The sequence below is a fragment of the Lynx canadensis genome, chromosome C1 (assembly GCF_007474595.2).
Source record: "Lynx canadensis isolate LIC74 chromosome C1, mLynCan4.pri.v2, whole genome shotgun sequence".
Lineage (NCBI taxonomy): Eukaryota > Metazoa > Chordata > Mammalia > Carnivora > Felidae > Lynx > Lynx canadensis.
This window is the reverse complement of record NC_044310.1, coordinates 91,949,315-91,971,358: the sequence shown is the minus strand read 5'-3', so window position 1 is coordinate 91,971,358 and position 22,044 is coordinate 91,949,315. Positions and strand designations below refer to the sequence as shown.

Below are 22,044 nucleotides of genomic sequence, written 5' to 3'. Positions count from 1 at the left end.
CCAGGGCAAGCACGTACTTGGTGTCAGAGCTGTGGCAGCAGGGTCCAAGGGTGTGGCAAGGCCAGCTGTCAGTCAGCTCTGCTCCCACATCAGTTTCCCTTCACAGGTGATCTGACCTAGCCACCAGAGACCTCTCCTTGTGCCACGAAAATCTGCTTCTCTACATCATTGTGGGGAATACTTCCTCATTGTTCTCTCCCTCTGTTTCTCAGGGAGGTCAGTGGGACAAACTACAGTCTCCATTCCAGTCACAGCTGGTACTCATTTCCCTTCTTGACTGTCTATTTTTTAAAAACAATGTTTATTTATTTATTCTGAGAGAGAGAGAGAGAGAGAGTGTGAGCCGGAGGGCGGGGGTAGAGAGAGAGAGAGAGAGTGAGAATGAGAATGAATCTCAAGTTGGCTCCATGCTCAGTGTGGAGCCTGATGTGAGGCTCAATCCCACAACCGTGAGATCATGACCTGAGCCCAAGTCAAGAGCCAGACGCTTAACCGACTGAGCCACTCAGGCGCCTCTTGACTGTCTCCTTTAAATTCCACTCATACTCAGCTATAATACCTGCAGGTCTTTGTGACTTCCGGTGTGCCCCAAACCTTCATTTGTGAGGGGTCTGAGCTTCTCAAGCCAGTGTTGCTGCTTGTGTCCATTCACAGTTCTAATTGGGCAGTGGAGTACCAGGTAGCGTTTGTGGTGTCCACATGGGTCACCTAAGTTCCATACCTATTCCTGTTTGTCTCCATTGCATAAAAGCAGCCCTGTCTCCTGCTGATCGGGGTCAACTGAAACCTACTAAAACAATGACTTCTTTTCTTGCCTGTTGGTCCCTGGACACAGGGAGTTCCAAGTGTCCTGGTGGTAGCTGTAGCTGTGGTTCAGGGGGACCCTTGCTGTATTCCCTGTTTGGGGACTAGAAACTAACCCTGTAAAGCCCAGAGTTGTGGGAGCAGGAAGCAAAAAGTCTCCCAGTGGGTCACATGGAATGCTAGTAAGTGTGACTGCTCTTGCTCCTACCTCTTGGTTCCTGAACTCACGTTTTTTTTTCCTGTTGGGGGCACAGAACCATACAGAGGTCTCTCATCTCATACATATACTGCATCCTGAAGGGTGGCAACTCACTTTGGCCAAATATTGTCTCCTCAGTGCTTCAGTTATGGTTTCAGTAGGCCCCTCTAGCATCCTGTGAGGATGGCTGCTTCTGGACAGTGTGGTGTGTAATACGCCAGTGGATCCCTTGGTCATGGGGCTACTTCCACACCTCTTTTACTATGAAGCAGATTCCCTGGTCAGACGCTGTGTTATGTGGGGATTTCAGGCCTGTCAATCAGGTATTCCATAAGCCTCCAGATAGGGGAAAGGGAAACCCCTACCTGGAGGAGGTTATCTATTCCTGTAAGGATGAGCCAGTGCCCCTTCCAGAACAGAAGGCCTCTCAGTACAGCTGACTTTCCACTTAGTGCCTGGTTGGTCTTCTTGAAAAATTAGTGTCATATCAGGGGAAGACAGGCCAGATCCTCAAAGGCATTTTGGGCCTGTTGAATGGTTTGGCTTTTATATGAGCAATGGGAGCCTTGAGAGGTGTTAAGTAAGAGCGGGACACAGGCAGACTGATGTTTTTAAAAGGAAGATCACTGTGGTGGCCGTGTGGGAAATAAGTGGAGGAAGAGAGGGTTAAAGCAAGCCTGGGAAACAGTAGCTAACCAAGTACTTGGAATTAGGATCACATGGTCAGTCTGTATGGGGGAGAGTTTCAGAGGCATAGGTCAAGGGTTTGCATAATGTCAAGGATTGGGGAGATTATTTACTTGAGTACCTAGAAATGAGAACTATGAGATGACTCTTCAAGGGAAGCCTAATAGTTTGCAGCTAAGACAAATATTCAGCATGAAGTGAAATCTCTCTAAATTTCCATCTGATAATATCTCCTCTCCATGTTTCCAAGCGTTTGTAATGAATTCAGTAATTAGAAGACAGCACATTTCTGTTTAAGTTCTTTTAGACCTTAAATGGAAAGAATATGGAATATAAAAGTAGAGTGTAGAAGAGAGTCTTAAGGAATACAGCTAACCATTACTAAGTGTTGCAAAACTACCCAGGGAAAAGATTTCAAAGCAAGTTCTGCTTTTTAGAATATTTTCTTTTTTTTTTTTTTAATTGTTTTTTAATGTCTATTTTTCTTGAAAGAGAGTACGAGTGGGGGTGGGGGGGTGCAGAGAGAGAGAGAGGGAGACACAATATCCAAAGCAGGCTTGAGCTGTCAGCACAGAGCTTGATGCAGGGATTGAACCCACAGCCGTGAGATCATGACCCGAACCGAAGTCGGATGCTTAACTGACCAAGCCACCCAGGCGCCCCTAGAGTATTTTCTATTTTTTCCTCCTCCTTATTGTTTTTCGTCAAAGGCTACATTAGAGCATTCTAAAATACAGTCCCAGTGTTTGGATGCCATTTGAGGTACTCTAAGGAACAAGTTTTAGAACATTAAAGAATAGAGGAAATAATCTGAATTTTAATTTACCCAAATGGAAATTCTGAGGAAAATAAACTGATGGGGAAGAGTCAGCAGTTTTAGCTGGAATTATGCTTATTTTGTTTCAATTTAGAAGAACAATTTGGAAGAATTTGGAACAGTGTAGGGCCAAAAACAAAACAAAACAAAAAAACAATAAATGCCCCAAATTTTGAATTCAGGCAATAAAATGAAAAAAGGGGATCTTACCCAAAGGATTTTACAGATATTTTTCCTCCTTCTCCAATCTTGGCATCATTTTAGTGACTCCTCTTTTAGTAGGATGTGGAGGAGAATGGGGGTCAGATTTCATAGAGTATGAAGGTATTCCTGTATCCAGGTTCAGAGCTGGCTGATTTAACAAATGTGTTTAGTTAACCAGGTAAATTACAGGCAGTTTTAAAACTAAGTTGTTTGCCATATTTTCATGTGCATCAAGTCTTACTGTAACTTTCTTAGGAGAGATTTATCATCATAAGGGGTCTAGGACTCTCACAGCAGAGACTGCCGAGAGCAGGAAGGGAAGCAGCATGGCCAATGAGGTCCCTACTTGGTGTGACTGTGTAGTCCTGGTCAAATCACTTAACCCTTTGCTTTACTTTCATTATTCTTAAAATGCAAATATCTTTCTTGGACAGAGATCTTTTTTATTTTTAAGTAGATTTCACACCCAACATGAGGCTTGAACTCACAACCCTAAGATCAAGATGCGAGCTGAGATCAAGAGTTGGACACTTAACCGACTGAGCTCGTGTCAAGATCACATGTGACTGGATATGAAAGTTCATGTAGGGGCGCCTGGGTGGCGCAGTCGGTTAAGCGTCCGACTTCAGCCAGGTCACGATCTCGCGGTCCGTGAGTTCGAGCCCCGCGTCGGGCTCTGTGCTGACGGCTCAGAGCCTGGAGCCTGTTTCCGATTCTGTGTCTCCCTCTCTCTCTGCCCCTCGCCCGCTCATGCTCTGTCTCTCTCTGTCCCAAAAATAAATAAAAACGTTGAAAAAAAAAATTTAAAAAAAGAAAGTTCATGTAGAAAAGCCTTTAAAATGTGATGTCACAGGTACTAGATGATGGACTTGAGGACCCTCTGTCCTAATGGGTTTTGAGTGTATGCTAAACGATTAGGCAGTGTCTGACAAGTGGTTGGACTGGACAGCCTGATTTAAGGGGTCTTCCAACTCTGACATGCTATGATTGTTTTGATTCTCTGTCCATAAATTTTATATTTACAACTACAGATGGAATCGGGTCACATACAAAAACAGTAGCTTAGCAAATGTGTATTGCTTTGCATGCAATTTCTTTTCAGGGTTTTACTCCATGACATAATTCCTCTGTTAACAAGAGGGATTTATTTCATTAGCATTTCAGTTGTCGGAAACTTTATTACTAAAGAGAATATGATAAAGAAATCATAGAGGTACATTTTAGGACATCATAGCAGGGAGATTATGGTATAAGAAAAACAATGAATTCCAAATACATTTATGTCAAATGTTCTAAAATATGTAACATCTGTATCTTTTTTCTCCTTATATTCTAAAATCTTATCCCTCAAGGGATGACATCTTTATTTTGGAAAGAATGAAAAAAATGGAAAAAGTCTTTCTTAAGGCATAAAATACCCATTCCATCTTGGTAGCAGTCTACCTGTTAGTCTTCTTCCCAAACCCCAACATTCTGTTTCCCTGATTGGGCCACAACCATGGACACTTGTCTCTTTATTTTCTTTTCTCTGCTTGGCATTGCTCTCACTCCCTCTTTTCTGCCTGGTAAATTATTACCCATTTGTTCAAGGCTTCAGCTCACCTGTATAATTTTACCCTAGTGCACTCAGAATTCTTTCTTTTTTTTAAAAAAATGTTTACTTATTTTTTTTAATGTTTATTTATTTTTGAGAGAGACAGAGACAGAATGCGAGTGGGTTAGGGGCAGAGAGAGAGGGAGGCACAGAATCCAAAGCAGGCTCCAGGCTCTGAGCTGTCAACACAGCTCACGAACCCACGAACCACAAGATCATGACCTCAGCCAAAGTTGGACGCTTAACCAACTGACCCACCCAGGTGCCCTTCAAATTATGCATTTAAAATCATAAATTTTCCTCCAGGCTTTTGTTACATCTTATGGAGTTCAGATCCTTTTCTTTGAGTCCAAAGCTTGGAGGTCTGGCCATTTCACATTCTGCAACGAGGCATTATTTCACAACGAGACGTTATTTTCTCCACAAAGTGTGACCATTAAACTAATAGAGTCTATAAGCTTTGAGTGGGTGATTATGAGTGTCTTAACAGGCAGAAGGTTTATATTTTGAATGGTGGTAGTAGAAGGCTTGCTTGTAATATCAAATAACATAATTTTATTTCTTTTTCAAAAACAATGATTTGTATTAATAGAGATAGATAGTTTGATATGACAGCTTTTTATAAGGATCATTTTTAGGAAAAGATTATTTAATTTTGGAAATCAAAGGGAAAAACACTATATTAGACATTTAAATCCTATACTAAGTCAAGTGTGTGTTTTTTATCTTGGAGTTTATAAAATGCATGTCTTCTGGAAAACAGGCAATCTGCTCAAAGTGTTTGTATGTCCAAATAATTTTGCAGTTTAGCCTATTTAAAACTCTTTTTTTTCCTTTTTTTGTAGAAAATCTTAACTACTGGTGATATCAACAAAGATGGGAAGCTGGATTTTGAAGAATTTATGCAGTACCTTAAAGACCATGAGAAAAAAATGAAATTGGCATTTAAGAGTTTGGACAAAAATAATGATGGTGTGTCTTTATTTTCTATTCATCACCAGCTATGAAGAAGCCCTTCTCATACTTCCAACAGTATAAAACAATGTGTTTTTGGTCTCTCTTTTTTTATTTGGCAAACAGTTGTTAATAGTGTGTGTGTACTTGTTTTTCTTAGTGAAGTGATTTTCTATAGGATTTATGTCTTAGTGAAGAAAAGACAAAGACATAGCTTTGTCTACTGAATTAAAAACTGAGTAGGGCGGTTTATAAGATGTTCACTATGGAGTATTATGCCAACTTGACTTAAAGTTATAGATTAAAAATAGTTATGTTTCCTTGCTCTCTGGGCAAGAGATATTTATTTTTATTCATATATATTCTACAATTTAAAATGTTAAATATATTCTAAATATAAAATGTTATATATTCTGAAATTTAAAAAAAATTTCAAATTGTCTTACATTTAATAGTCTTTTTTTATTTATTTTTGGGACAGAGAGAGACAGAGCATGAACGGGGGAGGGGAAGAGAGAGAGGGAGACACAGAATCGGAAACAGGCTCCAGGCTCCGAGCCATCAGCCCAGAGCCTGACGCGGGGCTCGAACTCACGGACCGCGAGATCGTGACCTGGCTGAAGTCGGACGCTTAACCGACTGCGCCACCCAGGCGCCCCCATTTAATAGTCTTTTGAAAGAATTAATTTAGAGTAACTGTTCTCAGATCATGGAAATTGGGGAAAAGTACTAGATAGACATTTAAATATGTGTCTTCTTTTCTTTTATAATTAAGTGAATTCTACCTCCAGTGTGGGGCTCGAACTCACCACCCTGAGATGAAGAATTGCATGCTCTACTAACTGAGCCAGCCGGGTGCCCCTAAATATGTATCTTCTGACTGGAATTATGCTTTCACTATTTAGATTAATAGTTTGGAGTTAATGGAGTCCCAGTGTGTAGAGCAAAAACAAGTGCCACAATAGGAGAAAGGGAGGGGTCATGAAACCCTTATCACTCAAGGCAGTCTTTGATAGGAAGTGAGAATTTATTTTTTAAAAATTATAATGCATAAGAAACAATAAAAAAAACTGAAATGGATCCTCAAACCCCTTCCTATATATGAGTAGTCAGGGCCATTTAATTCACAGACTTGTTATTCAAGAAACACATTAAATATATTGAGGAGAAAATATAGTTCACAGTTGGGGTGGGCAATTTTTTTGGTAAAAGGTCAGTGGGTAAATATTTTTGCTTTGTGGGCCATGTGGTCTCAGTTGCAGCTACTCACCTTTGCTGTCATAATGCAAAAACAGCTCTAGACAGAATGTAAATGAATGGACATGACTGTGTTCCAATAAAACTTTATTTATAAAAGCAGGCAACAGGCCTCATTTGGCTGGAAGGTCATAGTTTGTTGGCCCCTCATTTATACTGAATATAAACTTTAGTTAGGCATAAAGCAAGTTTCTTCAAACAACTAAACCTTTGAATGAATTTGATGATGGTTCAAGTCTGTGACAGTCATCTAAGAAGCTGAGTTTGTGGTGGAAACCAGTCCGATTCGAACATTTGTTACCTTCTCCTCTAAGCCTTACACATTATATGTCCCCAAGTCTAGCCTTAGTCCAATCTTTTAGCAAAATGCAGTTCTTACTATGAGCTTTACTTCTCTACAAACATTCATCCTATGTTGAACCCATTACAGTTCAGTCAAATAGGTAGGACTGTGTGTATAGTGTTAAGGCAGGCAGTAGCTGGGAGATGGAACCCCCTCAGGATCATCTGCCAGATAAGCAGAGGTGAATCATCCCAGTATGTAAGTTGTGCACATATCAGTTGTCCATTCCAGAAAATTCTAAATGATCCAGAGGAAATAATTAAAGGTGAAATTTTATGGTACATTTGTAGTAAATGAAAACAGTTTTCCCTTAATTTATCTTGTTTGTAGATTTTGAAATAGTTTCTTATTGTAAGTTCATATTTGTGTTTATCAGGCTTCTTTTTTTTAATAGACTCTGGAGACTCTATTCTCATATATATATATATATATATATATATATATATATATATATATTTAAAGTTCATTTATTTATTTTGAGAGAGAGCTAGTGAAGTGGGGGAGGGGCAGAAAGAGAATCCCAAGCAGACTCCGCCCTGTCAGTGCAGAGCCTGATGCAGGGCTCAAACCCACAAACCATGAGATCATGACCTGAGCCAAAATCAAGAGTCAGCTGCCTAACCATCTGAGCCACCCAGGCACCCCTGTTTATCAGACCTCTTAAAGCAAAGCATAGTCTTACCTCATTTGTGGGTTCTATATTTGAGAATTTGTCTACTTGCTAAAATTTAACTCTAGAAGTAATTCCAAAATCAATGCTTACAGCATTTTTTCAGTCCTTCACGGACATGTGCAGAGTAGCAACAAATTTCATTTGCTTGACGAGCACATTTCTAGCTGAGAAAGAAGAAAGTGATGCTCTGCTTTCTTGTTTTAGCACTCCTACTGTAGACAAGTGTCCTTCTGCAGTCTACTTAGTGCCATGGTTTTTTGTTTTTGTTTTTTGCATTTTTGTGCTTTTTGTTGGTGATTTTGCTGTTCAAAGTGGCTCCCAAGCATGGTGCTGAAGTGCTGTCTAGCATTCCTGAATGCAAGAAGGCTGTGATGTGCCTTAGGAAGAAAATATGTATATTAGATAAACTTCATTCAGGCATGAGTTGTAGTACTAATAGCCATGAGTTCAATTGGTATTGAATCAACAATATAATATGGTATTATGTAGTACCATATATTTATATACACATATAACAAGGTTTTATATTGACAAGGCTTTGTATTGATTGGTGAAAATACTGTGATCAGAGGCTCACAGGAACCTACCCCTGTATTTCCCATAGGAATAATGGTTCAGTATTTGATAATTCAGGGATTCTAGTGAACTTGTAGAACATAACTGCCATGAATAATGAGAATCGGCTGTATTTAAGAGTGCAATTATAAAGGGGAACATTCAGGGGTGCCTGGGTGGCTTAGTTGGTTAAGCATCCGACTGCCGTTCAGGTCATGATCTCATGATTTGTGAGCTCAAGCCCTGCGTCAGGCTCTGTGCCGACAGCCTGGAGCCTGTGTCAGGTTCTGTGTCTCCCTCTCTCTGCCCCTTCCCAACTCATGCTCTGTCTCTCAAAAATAAATAAATGTTAGAAAAAATGAAAAATAAAGGAGAATATTCAGAGTGGTATATAAGGAATTTCATTGCTAACAAATAGATGTTCTTACATTGTTCAGATTCTCGTGTTTCTCTTTTCCTCTCTCCAGGAAAACTCTCCAAATCCTGGGATTTCTTTTTTTTTTTTACTTAATTTTTTTTAATGTTTATTTATTTTTGAGAGAGAGACACACAGAGCATGAGTGGGGGAGGTGCAGAGAGAGAGGGAGACACAGAATCCAAGGCAGGTTTCAGGTTCCCAGCTGTCATCACAGAGCCTGATGCAGGGTTTGAACACATGAACTGCGAGATGATGACCTGAACTGAAGTCAGACGCTCAACTGAGCCACCCAGGTGCCCCTGAATTCTGGGATTTCTTCAAAGTCCTTCTCTTAGATGAAGTCTTTCCTTTCATCGCTAACAGTCATTTTTGTCCTCCTCTTTTCCTGGAGAACTTTGCCATTAGTACTAGTTTGGCATCGGACCCTCTCATGCTTTGTTTTGTTTCATCCTATTTCATGTATATCGATGTTGGGATCATGAATCTGTGAGTTGCTTGAGGGGAAAGTAGTATTTAATGCTCCAGTTTATTGCTTCTATTTTCTCTTTGTTCCTTTCTTCATAGTCCTCTCATTCTGTCTATAAACATGCTCTGATTTCTTTAATAATAATAATTTTCCTTCTTCCACTGTCCTACTATCCCTGATTTCTTTATTTTTACTGCCAGATTTCTCAAAGGAATAGTCCCCACTCTTGGGCTTCGTTTGGTCATTTTCTACTTCTTTTTAAGCCAGTGCAATGCATCTTTATGCATATTAGATGCCTACTCATTTATCAAAGTATAGAAGTGCAAAGTTGTGAAATGAATAGATCCTAGTTAATGTAATTTACTTCGAAGTTAGAGTGTCTTGATTTGAATCTCAGTTCTGCTGCTGCTTAATGCTACTTGATCATGCCACATAAGCTTTCTTCTTTAGATGGCATATCATTATTCACCTACGAGGCTTTATGATTTTTGAATAAAATAATGTCTATGTACTTGTTTAGTCTATTTGTTAAATTTTGAGCTGGTGTGGAAGTGTGTATTTAAGCAAACCTATAACTCACCTAGATTCATAAAAATTTTGCCTTACTGAGTCCAAGACTTTCCATTACTAAATGAGAAATGTAAAATTCATGATTTCTAAGATCCTTATCAGTTCTGAATCTGAGTTTATGCTCTTTTTAATTTTTTAAAGGAGTAATTGAGGCTTCTGAAATTGTCCAGTCTCTTCAGACATTAGGTCTAACTATTTCTGAACAACAAGCAGAGTTGATTCTTCAAAGGTAAGCTCTTTCTCTTACTGACAATTGTGGGGGGTTCCTTGATGTTAATTTTATGTTTTTTTATTATTTTTAAGATTTTAATATCTTATATTAGAGATCTTCATTTTAAGTATAGCTTAAAACTCCCTACATCTTACCATTCCTCATGTACATTCAATATCTTTCTTTGTCTTCCTTTTAATTTTGTATGAACACGTGTAAAGCGTAGGAGTGGAGGGTGTGCCTGGCTGGCTCAGTTCGAGAAGCGTGAAACTGAAGTCTCACACACCCGTATCCTACCTTCTGACCCCTCTTCCAAATTTTATGTAGTGTTTCTCCCACTCTACTTGCTTTTTGACTTACGGATCTCTGGCCCCTTTGTTTACACTGGTTCCTCAATATCTTGATCCGTTTCCTTCCACTTTTTCACTCCTCCTTTCTCCCATCCCCAAACCATCCTACCAGTTGCCTTCTTTGCCCCAACATTTGGGCTATTAAACATTTCTAGAGAAAAATGAGACTGTATAGATTAGTACTCCTAAAATGCACAGCCTTTATTCTCTACTAGACATTCAGGCTAAAGCTTTGTGTGTCTGTGTTCCTGGCCACCCTTGTCTTCCATTCCCCACAGTGATTCTAAATGTTTACCGTGCTATTCCCACCTGCCACTCTGTCCATTCTCTGTGGCTTCAAAGAGCAAGTTCAACTAGGCATGGATGAAATCTGATGACTCTGCTTTCACCATGTTTCTTTCAGTTCTTTTAATTCTCTAAAAGTCTTTTCCAACTTTGGAGCCTTTTACTTGTAATTCTCACTGCTTAAGGGACTAAATGCCTCCTGTATGTTTGACTTCAGTCTTCAAGTCAGAGAGATCTACCCTGTCTAAATCAGTCCCCTCCACCCTACAGCAGTTTTATTTATTTGTGCAACTTATGAAGTTGCTGGTTCATCGCTCTTACAGGTTGTAACCATAAGCTCGTTTGTATAGCTTAGTGTTTAGAAATACAGTTTCTGAAGTTAGAAGGCCTGGGTTGAAATACTATATTCTGTTTTACTTACCACGCCTGTGACCTAGGACAAAATACTTAGTCTCTCTCTGTCTATAAGATGGAGACAATAGAAAGTATATAGGATTGTTTTAAGGATTAAATGAACTTACTTGGGAAGTGCTTAGAACAATGCCTAGCAAATGCTCTATGAATATTAGCTATTACTTGCTACTGTTCAGTGTCTGTTTTTCCTGCTACACTGTAAGCTTTGAGGGCACAGACCACTTCCATCTTGTTAAGTGTTCTACACTCAACACCTTGCAATAGTGGGCCCTCAGAAAATATTGAAGAATGTGTTAAAGAATGAGTAGAAGTCATCCTAGTGAAAAAGAGTAGGGGGAAGGACATTCTAGGTAGAGGGAGAGACCTGTGCAGACATGGAAGCGTGTGAACACCACACTCAGGAAATGGGTCAGGCAGTGCTTTTCAGAATCCTCTCCAGACCGCTGGTGGTCTTTCTTTTAGCTAGTGGTCTATGAGCTGTTGGAGTGGCCCATTGGAAACAGCCATGAATATAATAATAATGAACAATTTCTGGGATTTAAGAAAAAGAACCGCTGAATTAGTAGACAATAATAGTGAGACCAGAGAGAATAATTTGTCTTAAACTGTTCTAAGATCCTTATTCTTAGAAGAGGGAGATCAAATAGTATCTTCAGATTTTGTTATATGTATCTGGCAAAAATTCAAGGTAAACCTTGAAAGTATTGGAAGAAACTAGTTTCAGGCAATTCAACAAAGAAAGGAGGAAAACAATTCAAAGAAAAAAATGAGACAGAAAACAAATGATAAGACGGGAGAAATAAGTTCACGTACAACAAAACCCTGTCAAAATGTACCCTGAAAAAATGTTAGGTCCTGTTTTCTTTTCACTTCCATTCCCAAATGGGGCAGGTTAAATAAAGTTATGATCTTTTTGGGAGGTGTAGCATGGGAGAAGAGTTGGTTAGAAGGTTATTGCCTCTGATAGGTCAGGATTTTCTCAGTTTAGTGTACAATATGGTGGGGACAAATAATTTCAATATTTTTGTAGTATTGTGACAGAATACACTCATTGAAAAATATTAATGTCACAGTGGCATGAAACTATATTTTTATGCTCTCTACTTATAGTGGATTTTTAATGTATATCAAACTAAAAATTAACATAAGATTTGTTTGAACAGAAAGATTGTCAGATGAAAGAAAAAGTAAAACAAAATCCTGCAAACTAAGTGCAAACTGCTGTAGCTAATTAATATCAGATAAAATTATAAGGTAAAAAACATTAGTGGGAAATAAACTGTCACCACATTTAAAATTCACAAAGACATACAATTTTAAGCTGGTTGATAGAATTCCAGGGATAAATTGACAAATCCTTCATAGTAGTGAGAAGTTTTCACATAGATCTCCCTGTACTTGTTAGATCAAGCATAGAAAAAAAATTTAGTCAAGATGGAAGAGAAATAAATAAGCTTGATTTAATGGGTGTGCAATAGAACCTTGCACCAAAAAATTAGAAAGAAAATTTTTTTTCTCAGGTACATATGGAGCATGTATAAAAATTGATTTTATAGTAGTCCATAAAACCAGGCTCAATACATTTCAAGGAATTGGTATCACAAAGACCATCTTCTTTGACCACATATAGGTATTTAGAAGTTAATAGCAGGAATAAGTTCTAAAAATATCATTGGTTTTGGAAATGGTATATACTTCTCAATAATTTTTGGGTCAAAGAGGAAATCATAGTAGACATTCAAGGATACTTCGACTTGAAAGAATATCACATATGAAAACTTGTGAGGTATAGCTAAGGTGGTACTTAGAGGGAACTTTATAGCCTTAAAGCTTGTATTAGAGAATTATCAAGGGGTGCGTGGGCTGCCAGGCCAGACCCGTGAGGAGACCAAGATAATCTACAACCTGGATGGGCGGGAGATGTGGTACCTAGCAGAGCTGCCCCTGCTCTCCGAGAGCGTCACCTTGGCGGACTTGAAGGGCATTCTGCAGCGAACCAGCTCTATGTTCTTCTTCAAGGCTATGGACCACGGATTTGGAGTGGTGAAGGAGGAGCTGTTGAACAACAGTGCCTGGCTGAGGTTGGTGTCCGCTGATGGCTTGCACCCAGAGCTAGCTCCCTTCTGTGCTGACAACCCACTGTAACTGCCACTGCCCATGGAGCGCACGGGACTCTGGGGACTCCCGGCCCTGTCTTTCCACTCTGTGCTGTTGGGGGCAGCCAGGAAAACCTGGACAGGGACACAGAGACAGACTCTCTGGTGTCTGCTCAGCATAAGCGGCCATGAAGGAGGGATGGCCCAGACCACACAACCCAGGTAAACAGAACTGCAAAGGTGGAGCAGCGGCAAGAGCCAGGGGGTTGGAATAGCCCATCCACCTTATGAGCAGTGACGTGGAGATGACCACCTTCTTCCATTCGGATGAGGATGACTGCACCTGCAGGTTCAGCAGCTCCACAGAGCAGGGCAGTGCCTCATACCGAATGAGAAGACCAGCATTAGTGGTGGCAGCAGGAGGTTTTGCAGTTTGAGTGGTCCTGATCCTTCAGCAGATCAGGAGTCCTTCATGGATTCCACAATGTCTCTCAACATCATCACAGTCACTCTCCTGGAAAAGTAGTTTTCTGGGCGTCTTCACTATGGGCCAAGGCAACAAGCATGGTGATGGAGGCATCTACATTGGCTCTGTCATGAAGGCTGGGGCTCTGGCTGCTGATAAACATGTCATGCCAGGAGATACGCTGTTACAGGCAAGCTGGATGAACTTTGAGAACATGAATAATGACAATGCGGTCCGTGTTCTTCTGGAGACTGGGCACAGACCGGGCCCATCACCCTGACTGTAGCCAAGGTGGTAGGACCCAGGTCCATGTGGCTGCTTCACAATGCCCAGGGGCAAGCCCATGCAACCCACTGACCCTGCAGCCTGAGTTTCCCACGCTGCAGCCATGACCAACACCTTTCCTACGTATGGTATGAGCTCCTCCCTGAGCACCATCACCTCCACTGGCTCTTCCATCACCAGCTCCAACCCCGACACAGAGCGTCTGGACCACTTACACCTGTCCATCCACAGTGACATGGCTGCCATCATCAAAGCCATGGCCTCCCCAGAATCTGGGCTGGAGGTCTGTAGCCACATGTGGCTCCAGATTACCATCCTCAGTGCTTTCATTGGCTTGGATGTGGGGGACTGTACCACAGTGTGGAAGGCTTCACTGACTGGTAGGAGACCAGCAAGTATGCCAGCACCCTGCTGAAAGTGACTTCATCCGCCACACTGTCAACAAGGTCAACTTCTCTGGGCAGTGCTACTACATCTTTGGCAGCCTTTGTGGCAACATGGTCAGCATGTCCCTCCATGATCACAATGGCTTCAGCAGAGCCTCTGACTAGGACATGCCGGGCCCCTTTGCCACATCTGGGGGCTGCTCCTGGATCCATGGATTCCCTTACCAGTACCTGCTGCCCTTGCACCCCTACAACCTGCACCCGGGCTTCCCAGAGCTGGGGTACAGCTGTGGTGGGGGCAGTGCTAGCAGTCAGTATAGTGAAGACAGCTGGAACAGTGGCTCCAACCATAGTGGCAGCGACTGGTGGAAGGAGAAGGACCTGAAATTGGGTGGCAACAGCAGCGAGTGGGACCACACAATCCACAGTAGCCTGCGGGGCTGTGGGAGCCAGAGCCCGGTCAGCATAGCTGCCACAGCCAGCACTCAATGACCAGCAGCCTGTGCAGCCACCGCACACATCTGAGCTACGGCCCCCTATGGCATTCCTTCTTTCTATACAGTTCCCCCATGCTGATGATGCCTCCACTACCTATGGCCCTGGGGCCCCCAGGAACCCTCCAGGCAAAGACCTGGCCTCCATGTCCACCAAACTGACCACTAGCACACAGTCCTTCCGCATGGCCATGGGATACCCTAGTAAGTTCTTTGTAGATGTGATGTGAACTGGGCCCCTCCCCCGCTTCCATCCCACTCCTACCCCAGGGCCAGCCGTGTCCCTGTCTTCATCCTTCCATCTTTTTTACTTTGTCTGGTACCTGAAAGGGAAATAAACAAATAAATTCAAAAGAAAAGAATGAAGGCTGAAAATTAGTGTGCTAATTTAAAGGAAGAAACCAGAATATTCTCAAAGAAGGTAGGAAGGAGGAGATAATTAAGGAAGCAGTGGAAACAGAATGTAGAGATACAGTAATAGGATGAACAAAACCAAACATTGGTTATTGGAAAAGACAAACTTCTGGAGAGATTGATAAAGAAAAAGAGAAATGAGATATAAATAAATAATGTTTGATTGTAAGTAGACATGTCAGAAATTTTTCAAAGATAATAAAATATCATGGATAATTTTATGCTAATAAGTTTGAAAACATGAAATAGAAGAATTTGCAGACACATGTAATTTACCAAAACTAAATCAAGAAGAAATAGCCAACAGTGCCTAAGCAAACACATTACACCAGTAATTAAAAATTTTCCCATAAAGAAAACTTTAGCCCTAGATGATTCTCATAAACTATCAAAGAACAGATCTACAAATATATGTAGAATGTACAAGAACAGCATTTGACCCATTCTGTGAGGCCATTATAATTTTAACAGCAAAGGCTGACAACTAATGAAAGAAGGAAATTATAGGCCAGCATCATTTATGATATAAATATAAATATTTTAGAGAAAATATTAGTGATCTGCTAGCTGTATAGAAAAAAAAATTAGCTGTACATAGAAAGCATAATGTACCACAATCAATACTTTTAAAAGAGCAACTTAAAATTTCTTTTAAGTTCAAAAGATATTAGTGTCTAGATTTTTCTTTTTTTTTTAATATAATTTATTGTCAAATCGGCTTCCATACAGCACCCAGTGCTCAGCCCAACGAGTGCCCTCCTCACTGCCCATCACCCCCTTCCCCCTCTCCCCCACTCTCCATCAACCCTCAGTTTGTTCTCTGTACTTAAGAGTCTCTTATAGTTTGCCTCCCTCCCTCTCTGTTTGTAGCTCTTTTTTTTCCCCTTCCCCTCCGCCATGGTCTTCTGTTAAGTTTCTCAAGATCCACATATGAGTGAAAACATGATACCTGTCTTTCTCTGACTGGCTTATTTCACTTAGCATAATACTCTCCAGTTCCATCCATGTTGCTGCAAATGGCAAGATTTCATTCTTTCTCATTGCCAAGTAGTATTCCATTATATATATAAATTACATCATCTTTACCCACTCATCAGTTGATGGACATTTAGGCTCTTTCCATAATTTGGCTATTGTTGAAAGTGCTGCTATAAACATTGGGGTACATGTGCCCCTATGCATCAGCACTCCTGTATGTATCCCTTGGGTAAATTCCTAGCAGTGCTATTGCTGGGTCATAGGGTAGTTCTATTTTTAATTTTTTAGGAACCTCCACACTATTTTCCAGGGTGGCTGCACCAGTTTGCATTCCCACCAACAGTGCAAGAGGGTTCCTGTTTCTCTACATCCTTGCCAGCCTCTGTTGTTTCCTGAGTTGTTCATTTTAGCCACTCTGACCGGCATGAGGTGGTATCTTGGTGTGGTTTTGATTTGTATTTCCCTGATGATGCATGACGTTGAGCATCATTTCATGTGCCTGTTGATCATCTGGATGTCTTCTTTGCACAAGTGTCTGTTCATATCTTCTGCCCATTTCTTCACTGGATTATTTGTTTCTCGGGTGTGAAGTTTGGTGAGTTCTTTATAGATTTTGGATACTAGTCCTTTATCCGATATGTCATTTGCAAATGTCTTTTTCCATTCCGTCAGTTGCCTTTTAGTTTTGTTGATTGTTTCCTTTGCAGTGCAGAAACTTTTTATCTTAATGAGGTCCCAATAGTTCATTTTTGCTTTTAATTCCCTTGCCTTTGGAGATGTGTCAAGTAAGAAATTGCTGTGGCTGAGGTCAAAGAGGTTTTTTCCTGCTTTCTCCTCTAGGGTTTTGATGGTTTCCTGTCTCACATTCAGGTCCTTTATCCATTTTGAGTTTATTTTTGTGTATGGTGTAAGAAAGTGGTCTAGTTTCATTCTTCTGCATGTTGCTGTCCAGTTCTCCCAGCACCATTTGTTAAAGAGACTGTCTTTCCTGCTTTGTCAAAGATTAGTTGGCCATACATTTGTGGGTCCAATTTTGGGTTCTCTATTCTATTCCATTGGTCTATGTGTCTGTTTTTGTGCCAATACCATACTGTCTTGATGATTACAGCTTTGTAATAGAGGCTAAAGTCTGGGATTGTGATGCTTCCCGCTTTTGTTTTCTTCTTCAATATTATTTTGGCTATTCGGGGTCTTTTGTGGTTCCATACAAATTTAGGATTGTTTGTTCTAGCTTTGAGAAGAATGGCAGTTGTATTGAATGTGTATATTGCTTTGGGTAGTATTGACATTTTAACAATATTTATTCTTCCAGTCCATGAGCATGGAATGTTTTTCCATTTCTTTGTGTCTTCTTCAATTTCCTTCATAAGCTTTGTATAGTTTTCAGCATACAGATCTTTTACATCTTTGGTTAGGTTTATTCCTAGGTATTTTATGGTTCTTGGTGCAATTGTAAATGGGATCAGTTTCTTTATTTCTCTTTCTGTTGCTTCATTATTGGTGTATAAAAATGCAACTGATTTCGGTACATTGATTTTGTACCCTGTGACTTTGCTGAATTCATGTATCAGTTCTAGGAGACTTTTGGTGGAGTCTGTCGGGTAGAGTATCATGTCGTCTGTGAAAAGTGAAAGTTTGACTTCTTTGCCAATTTTGATGCCTTTTATTTCATTTTGTTGTCTGATTGTGGATGCTAGGACTTCCAACACTATGTTAAATAACAGTGGTGAGGGTGGACATCCGTGTCCTGTTCCTGATCTCAAGGGGAGAGCTCTCAGTTTTTACCCATTTAGGATGATATTAGCTTTGGGCTTTTCTTAGAATACTTGATACAGAAAAGCTGTACCTTTTTCCAAATTGATAATGATTCAGTGCCATTGAAACTTGTCAAGAACCTTGTCAAGCTGAGCATCAAATTTATACCAAAGAGCAAAGGCCCAGGAATAACCAAGACACTCCTGAAGAGCTGTGAGAAGCAGGGACCTGCTCTGCCAGATACTGATTGTTATTAAGCTGTAGTTAAGACAGTGGTGGTGGTACACAGATAGCCAAGGTGGTACGTGGAACATAATATCCCAGAATCAGACCCATCCATATTTAGGATTTGTCACACAGAAGACAGGAAAAGGGAAAGGAGAGACTATGTGGTATGTGGGGCTAATGCATCTGGTTGTCTGTGCAGACACATGGGAAACTACCTGACGCCAGACACAAAAATCAACCTAAATGTCAAAGTTAACTGGGAATACTTATAGAGGAAGAAAAGGAAATGTCTTTATCTCATGTAAGGAAGGATTTATTAAAAAAAAAGACACAAAAGGCAGTAGTGCAAATAAAAAGATTGATAAATTCAGCTATATTAAAATTAAGAGCATCTTTTCACAGATACCATAAACAAAGTGAACAAAGAGAAGGTATCTGCTAATTTATAACTTGAAGTATAAGAATCAACTATATAAAGAACTGTACATATAAAAGAAAAAGACACTTAATGTAGTAGGAAAATGGGCAAAAGACAAACAGGCATTTCAAGTAAAAGGAAACCTGAATGGCAAATGAATATGGTAAGGGATGGTTGACATCATTAGTGATTTGAAGAGAAATGCGATTTAAACCACAATGAGACTATTTTATTTAAGTTTATCAGTGTTCTGTGGCTTTAAGCTCCAGAATTTGGAATTCATGTATTCATTCAGTAAATATTCTCTCTGCTAGGCTGTTCTAGACACTTGGGTCATATCAGTGAACAAAATCAACAAAAATCTTTGCCTTGTGGAAGATACTTATGAAGGCATGTGTGGGAGATGGAGGGGTAGGGTCAGATGATAAACAATTGCATTAAAATGGAAAATAGTGGCTATAAGTATTGCAGCCCACAACAATGTTATAAACATAAGTAGTAACTAGGACTCTCATGCACATGTGGAATGTTAATACCCATGTGCTGAGACAAATGAAAGTTTAAGTGTAATTTCACACATGGAGGTCAAAATTAGAAATTGACACTAGAAAACATGATAATAAATACCTGAAAATTACTTGTTATTTGACTGCCATCTTTATGTATCATTTTCACACAAATTATAGAATAAATATAAAGTTTGGAGGAGACACTCAAACTTTTCTTCAGAGGCATTCATTAATTCAACAAATAAATGAGCACCTTCTTTGTGCCAGCCACTTAGGTCTTGAGTATAGATAGTGAACAAAACAATCAAAATCCTGGCAGGCAACAGAGTAGATCTTAGGAAAAAGCTGGTTAAATGACCCACTATGAAGACACTTGTAAAACAAGCAAAAAGTTAATGACAAATATCTAAGACTACAGTATATTAATGTTACATGTTGAAGATGAGGTACCCAGATTTCTTAAGATTCAAAAGCCCCAATCAGCAAGTTAGATTTTTTTTTTTATAAATACTGCCAATTTTCTTAGCTTTGAGGAAGTTAGAGAAGGAAATTGATAGAATATTTTGCGTATATTCCCAAATCACATCCAAATATTTTAACAGAGCGTTAAGAAATATCTTTCTGGGGCACCTGGGTGGCTCAGTTAGTTAAGCTTTGGGCTTTAGCTCGGGTCATGATCTCCAGTTCGTAAATTCAAGTCCTGCATTGGGCTCTCTGCTGTCCATGCAGAGCCCATTTTGGATCCTCTGTCTCCCTCTCTGCCCCTCCTCTACTTGTCCTCTCTCTCTCTCTCTCTCTCTCTCTCTCAAAAATAAACACTTTAAACAAAAAAAGAAATATCTTCCTGATCCAGTGCAAGAAAAAAAGATACATCATAAATCTATTCATTTCCCTCCCAATATTTAATCTTCAAGCTTTAGTGTTTGATAGCTCACTGATTAGAGTTTGACACAGTGCCGAAAGTAGTCTTCAGTGAGAGCTCTGTAACTTTGGGACCCTTCTTTATCTAAATGATTAAAACTATCTAACAGAACATCAAAAACTTGCTGCCATTTCCAACAATCTATTATTGTGAACTGGAATTTTTTAATAAGAATACTGAGTTTGAAAAGAAACTATCATTCTGCAAAATGGCCAATAATATTTTACTTATAAATTTTATTTTGTTTTTTAATTTGCTTCTTTTTATTTTCAGTATTGATACTGATGGGACAATGACAATAGACTGGAATGAATGGAGGGACTATTTCTTATTTAATCCTGTTACAGACATTGAGGAAATTATCCGTTTCTGGAAACATTCTACTGTAAGTATGCTATGTGCATTACATTATACTTCCTTGTGAGCCACTCAGGCATCCCTGAAGTTCACATTATTGTTAAATCTGCTCCCGAAAACAATGGGAGCTCTCTGAAGGAATTTTAATTTTCTAGTGGGTTTGTCTGCTATGTTTATTCATGGATTTCAGTAAATTTTATACATAATAAATAAAGCCTAGGGTTCACATTGCTGCTGGTAGCAATGCCTAAACTTAAATAGAACATTATAAAATGATTGATGATTAATGCCTCATTTCTATGAATATAGAAAATATATTAGTAGTTCAGTTGCCTAGATAAATTTTCTACTTATGTGAAGTTATATTTACATAATCAGACTCTTACTGTATCTTTGGAGATAGTTGATAACAGGTGAGGCTATAGTCATGTATTCATTTTATTGATAGTAAAATTAAGAAAGAGAGGGTTACTACTATAGTGTAGCCTCTTATCCCTACACTCCTACCTATAAAATCTTTTACACCAGAAGCACTTAGCTAATAAAGTTGTAGAAATACTATCATTATAGAACTCAATTTATCTCAAGCTATATTTTTAATCTATGGTGATGTGAGTAGGATGAAGGATTATTTTTAAACAGTATTTCCCTGTTAGCTAAATTTTATAAAGAATTTGTTGCATGTTTTAAATGACAAGTCTATAAAAATATTTATAGACAATCTGTATAGCAGATGAGTTTCGAGGTGTTCACATATATAGCTTTAATTTTTATTTACAGGTCTATAGCATATATCATGGTATAAAGAATAATGTGGCTAGAATTTTGAGATAAAGGGAATATCTTTGAAGAATTGACAAACTAATTTCTTTCTGTAGCTAAAAAGGATTCACAACACTTGACAAAAGGCTGATCTTTCATTCTAACTTAGACCAAGAAGAGAAAAGTTGTTCTGAATCATTAAGAAAGAAAGCTGTAGTTTTGGTTTTGTAAATTTGTAATTACTGTTAACTTTCATTTCCTGTGAAGTGATACTGTACTTCATTTAGTGTGGATAGTCTATTTGTAATTATCTATATGCTCAAATTAGTTCAGTGTACTTTTTTTTTGAATAAAAAAGTTCTAAATATTTTTATTCTCTTCTAGTAATCTACTGTACTAAAATATTTACTTGAAAATTTTTGCAGCTTTTGCATTTGTTTTCCTTTTTTAAGTTAAATCCTGAAGTTAGTTAACATATAGTATAATAATAATTTCAGGAATAGAATTTAGTGATTCGTCACTGACATGTAACACTCAGTGCCCATCCTGACAAGTGCCCTCCTTAATGCCCATCACTCATTTAGCCCATCCACCACCCAACATCCTGCAAGCAACCCTCAGTTTGTTCTCTGTATTTAAGAGTCTCTTATGGTTTGTCTCCCGCTCTGTTTTTATCTTATTTTTGCTTCCCTTCCCCTATGTTCATCTGTTTTGTTTTTTAAATTCCACATATGTGTGAAATAATATATTTGTCTTATTCTGACTAATTTCGCTTAGCATAATACCCTCTGGTTCCATCCACATTGTTGAAAATGGCAACATTTCATTCTTTTTGATCACTGAGTAATATTCCATTGTAGATATATACCACATCTTCTTTATCCATTCATCAGTCGATGGACATTTGGGTTCTTTCCATACTTTGGCTATTGTCGATAGTGCTGCTATAAACATTGGGACACACGTGTCCCTTCAAATCAGCACTCCTGTATCTTTTGGATGAATACCTAGTAGTGCAATTGCTGGGTCATAGGGTAGTTCTATTTTTAATTTTTTGATAAAGCTCCTTACTGTTTTGCAGAGTGGCTGTACCAGTTTGTATTCTCACCAGCAGTGCAAAAGAGATCCTCTTTCTCCACATCCTCGCCAACATATGTCATTGCCTGAGTTATT

General features: G+C 39.2%; 1 protein-coding gene and 1 pseudogene across 2 annotated transcripts in view; both read left to right on the top strand.

Annotated features, from left to right (window-relative positions):
• Positions 1 to 22,044, top strand: part of SLC25A24 (solute carrier family 25 member 24) — a 53,323-nt gene that overhangs the window by 5,581 nt on the left and 25,698 nt on the right. For both annotated transcript variants that reach the window (XM_030325486.1, XM_030325485.1), the window contains exons 2-4: positions 5,151 to 5,277; positions 9,683 to 9,770; positions 20,026 to 20,137. In XM_030325486.1, coding sequence (XP_030181346.1) covers positions 5,151 to 5,277; positions 9,683 to 9,770; positions 20,026 to 20,137 — 327 coding nt within the window. The remainder of the gene's footprint in view (positions 1 to 5,150; positions 5,278 to 9,682; positions 9,771 to 20,025; positions 20,138 to 22,044) is intronic.
• Positions 12,488 to 15,560, top strand: LOC115520806 (annotated as a pseudogene).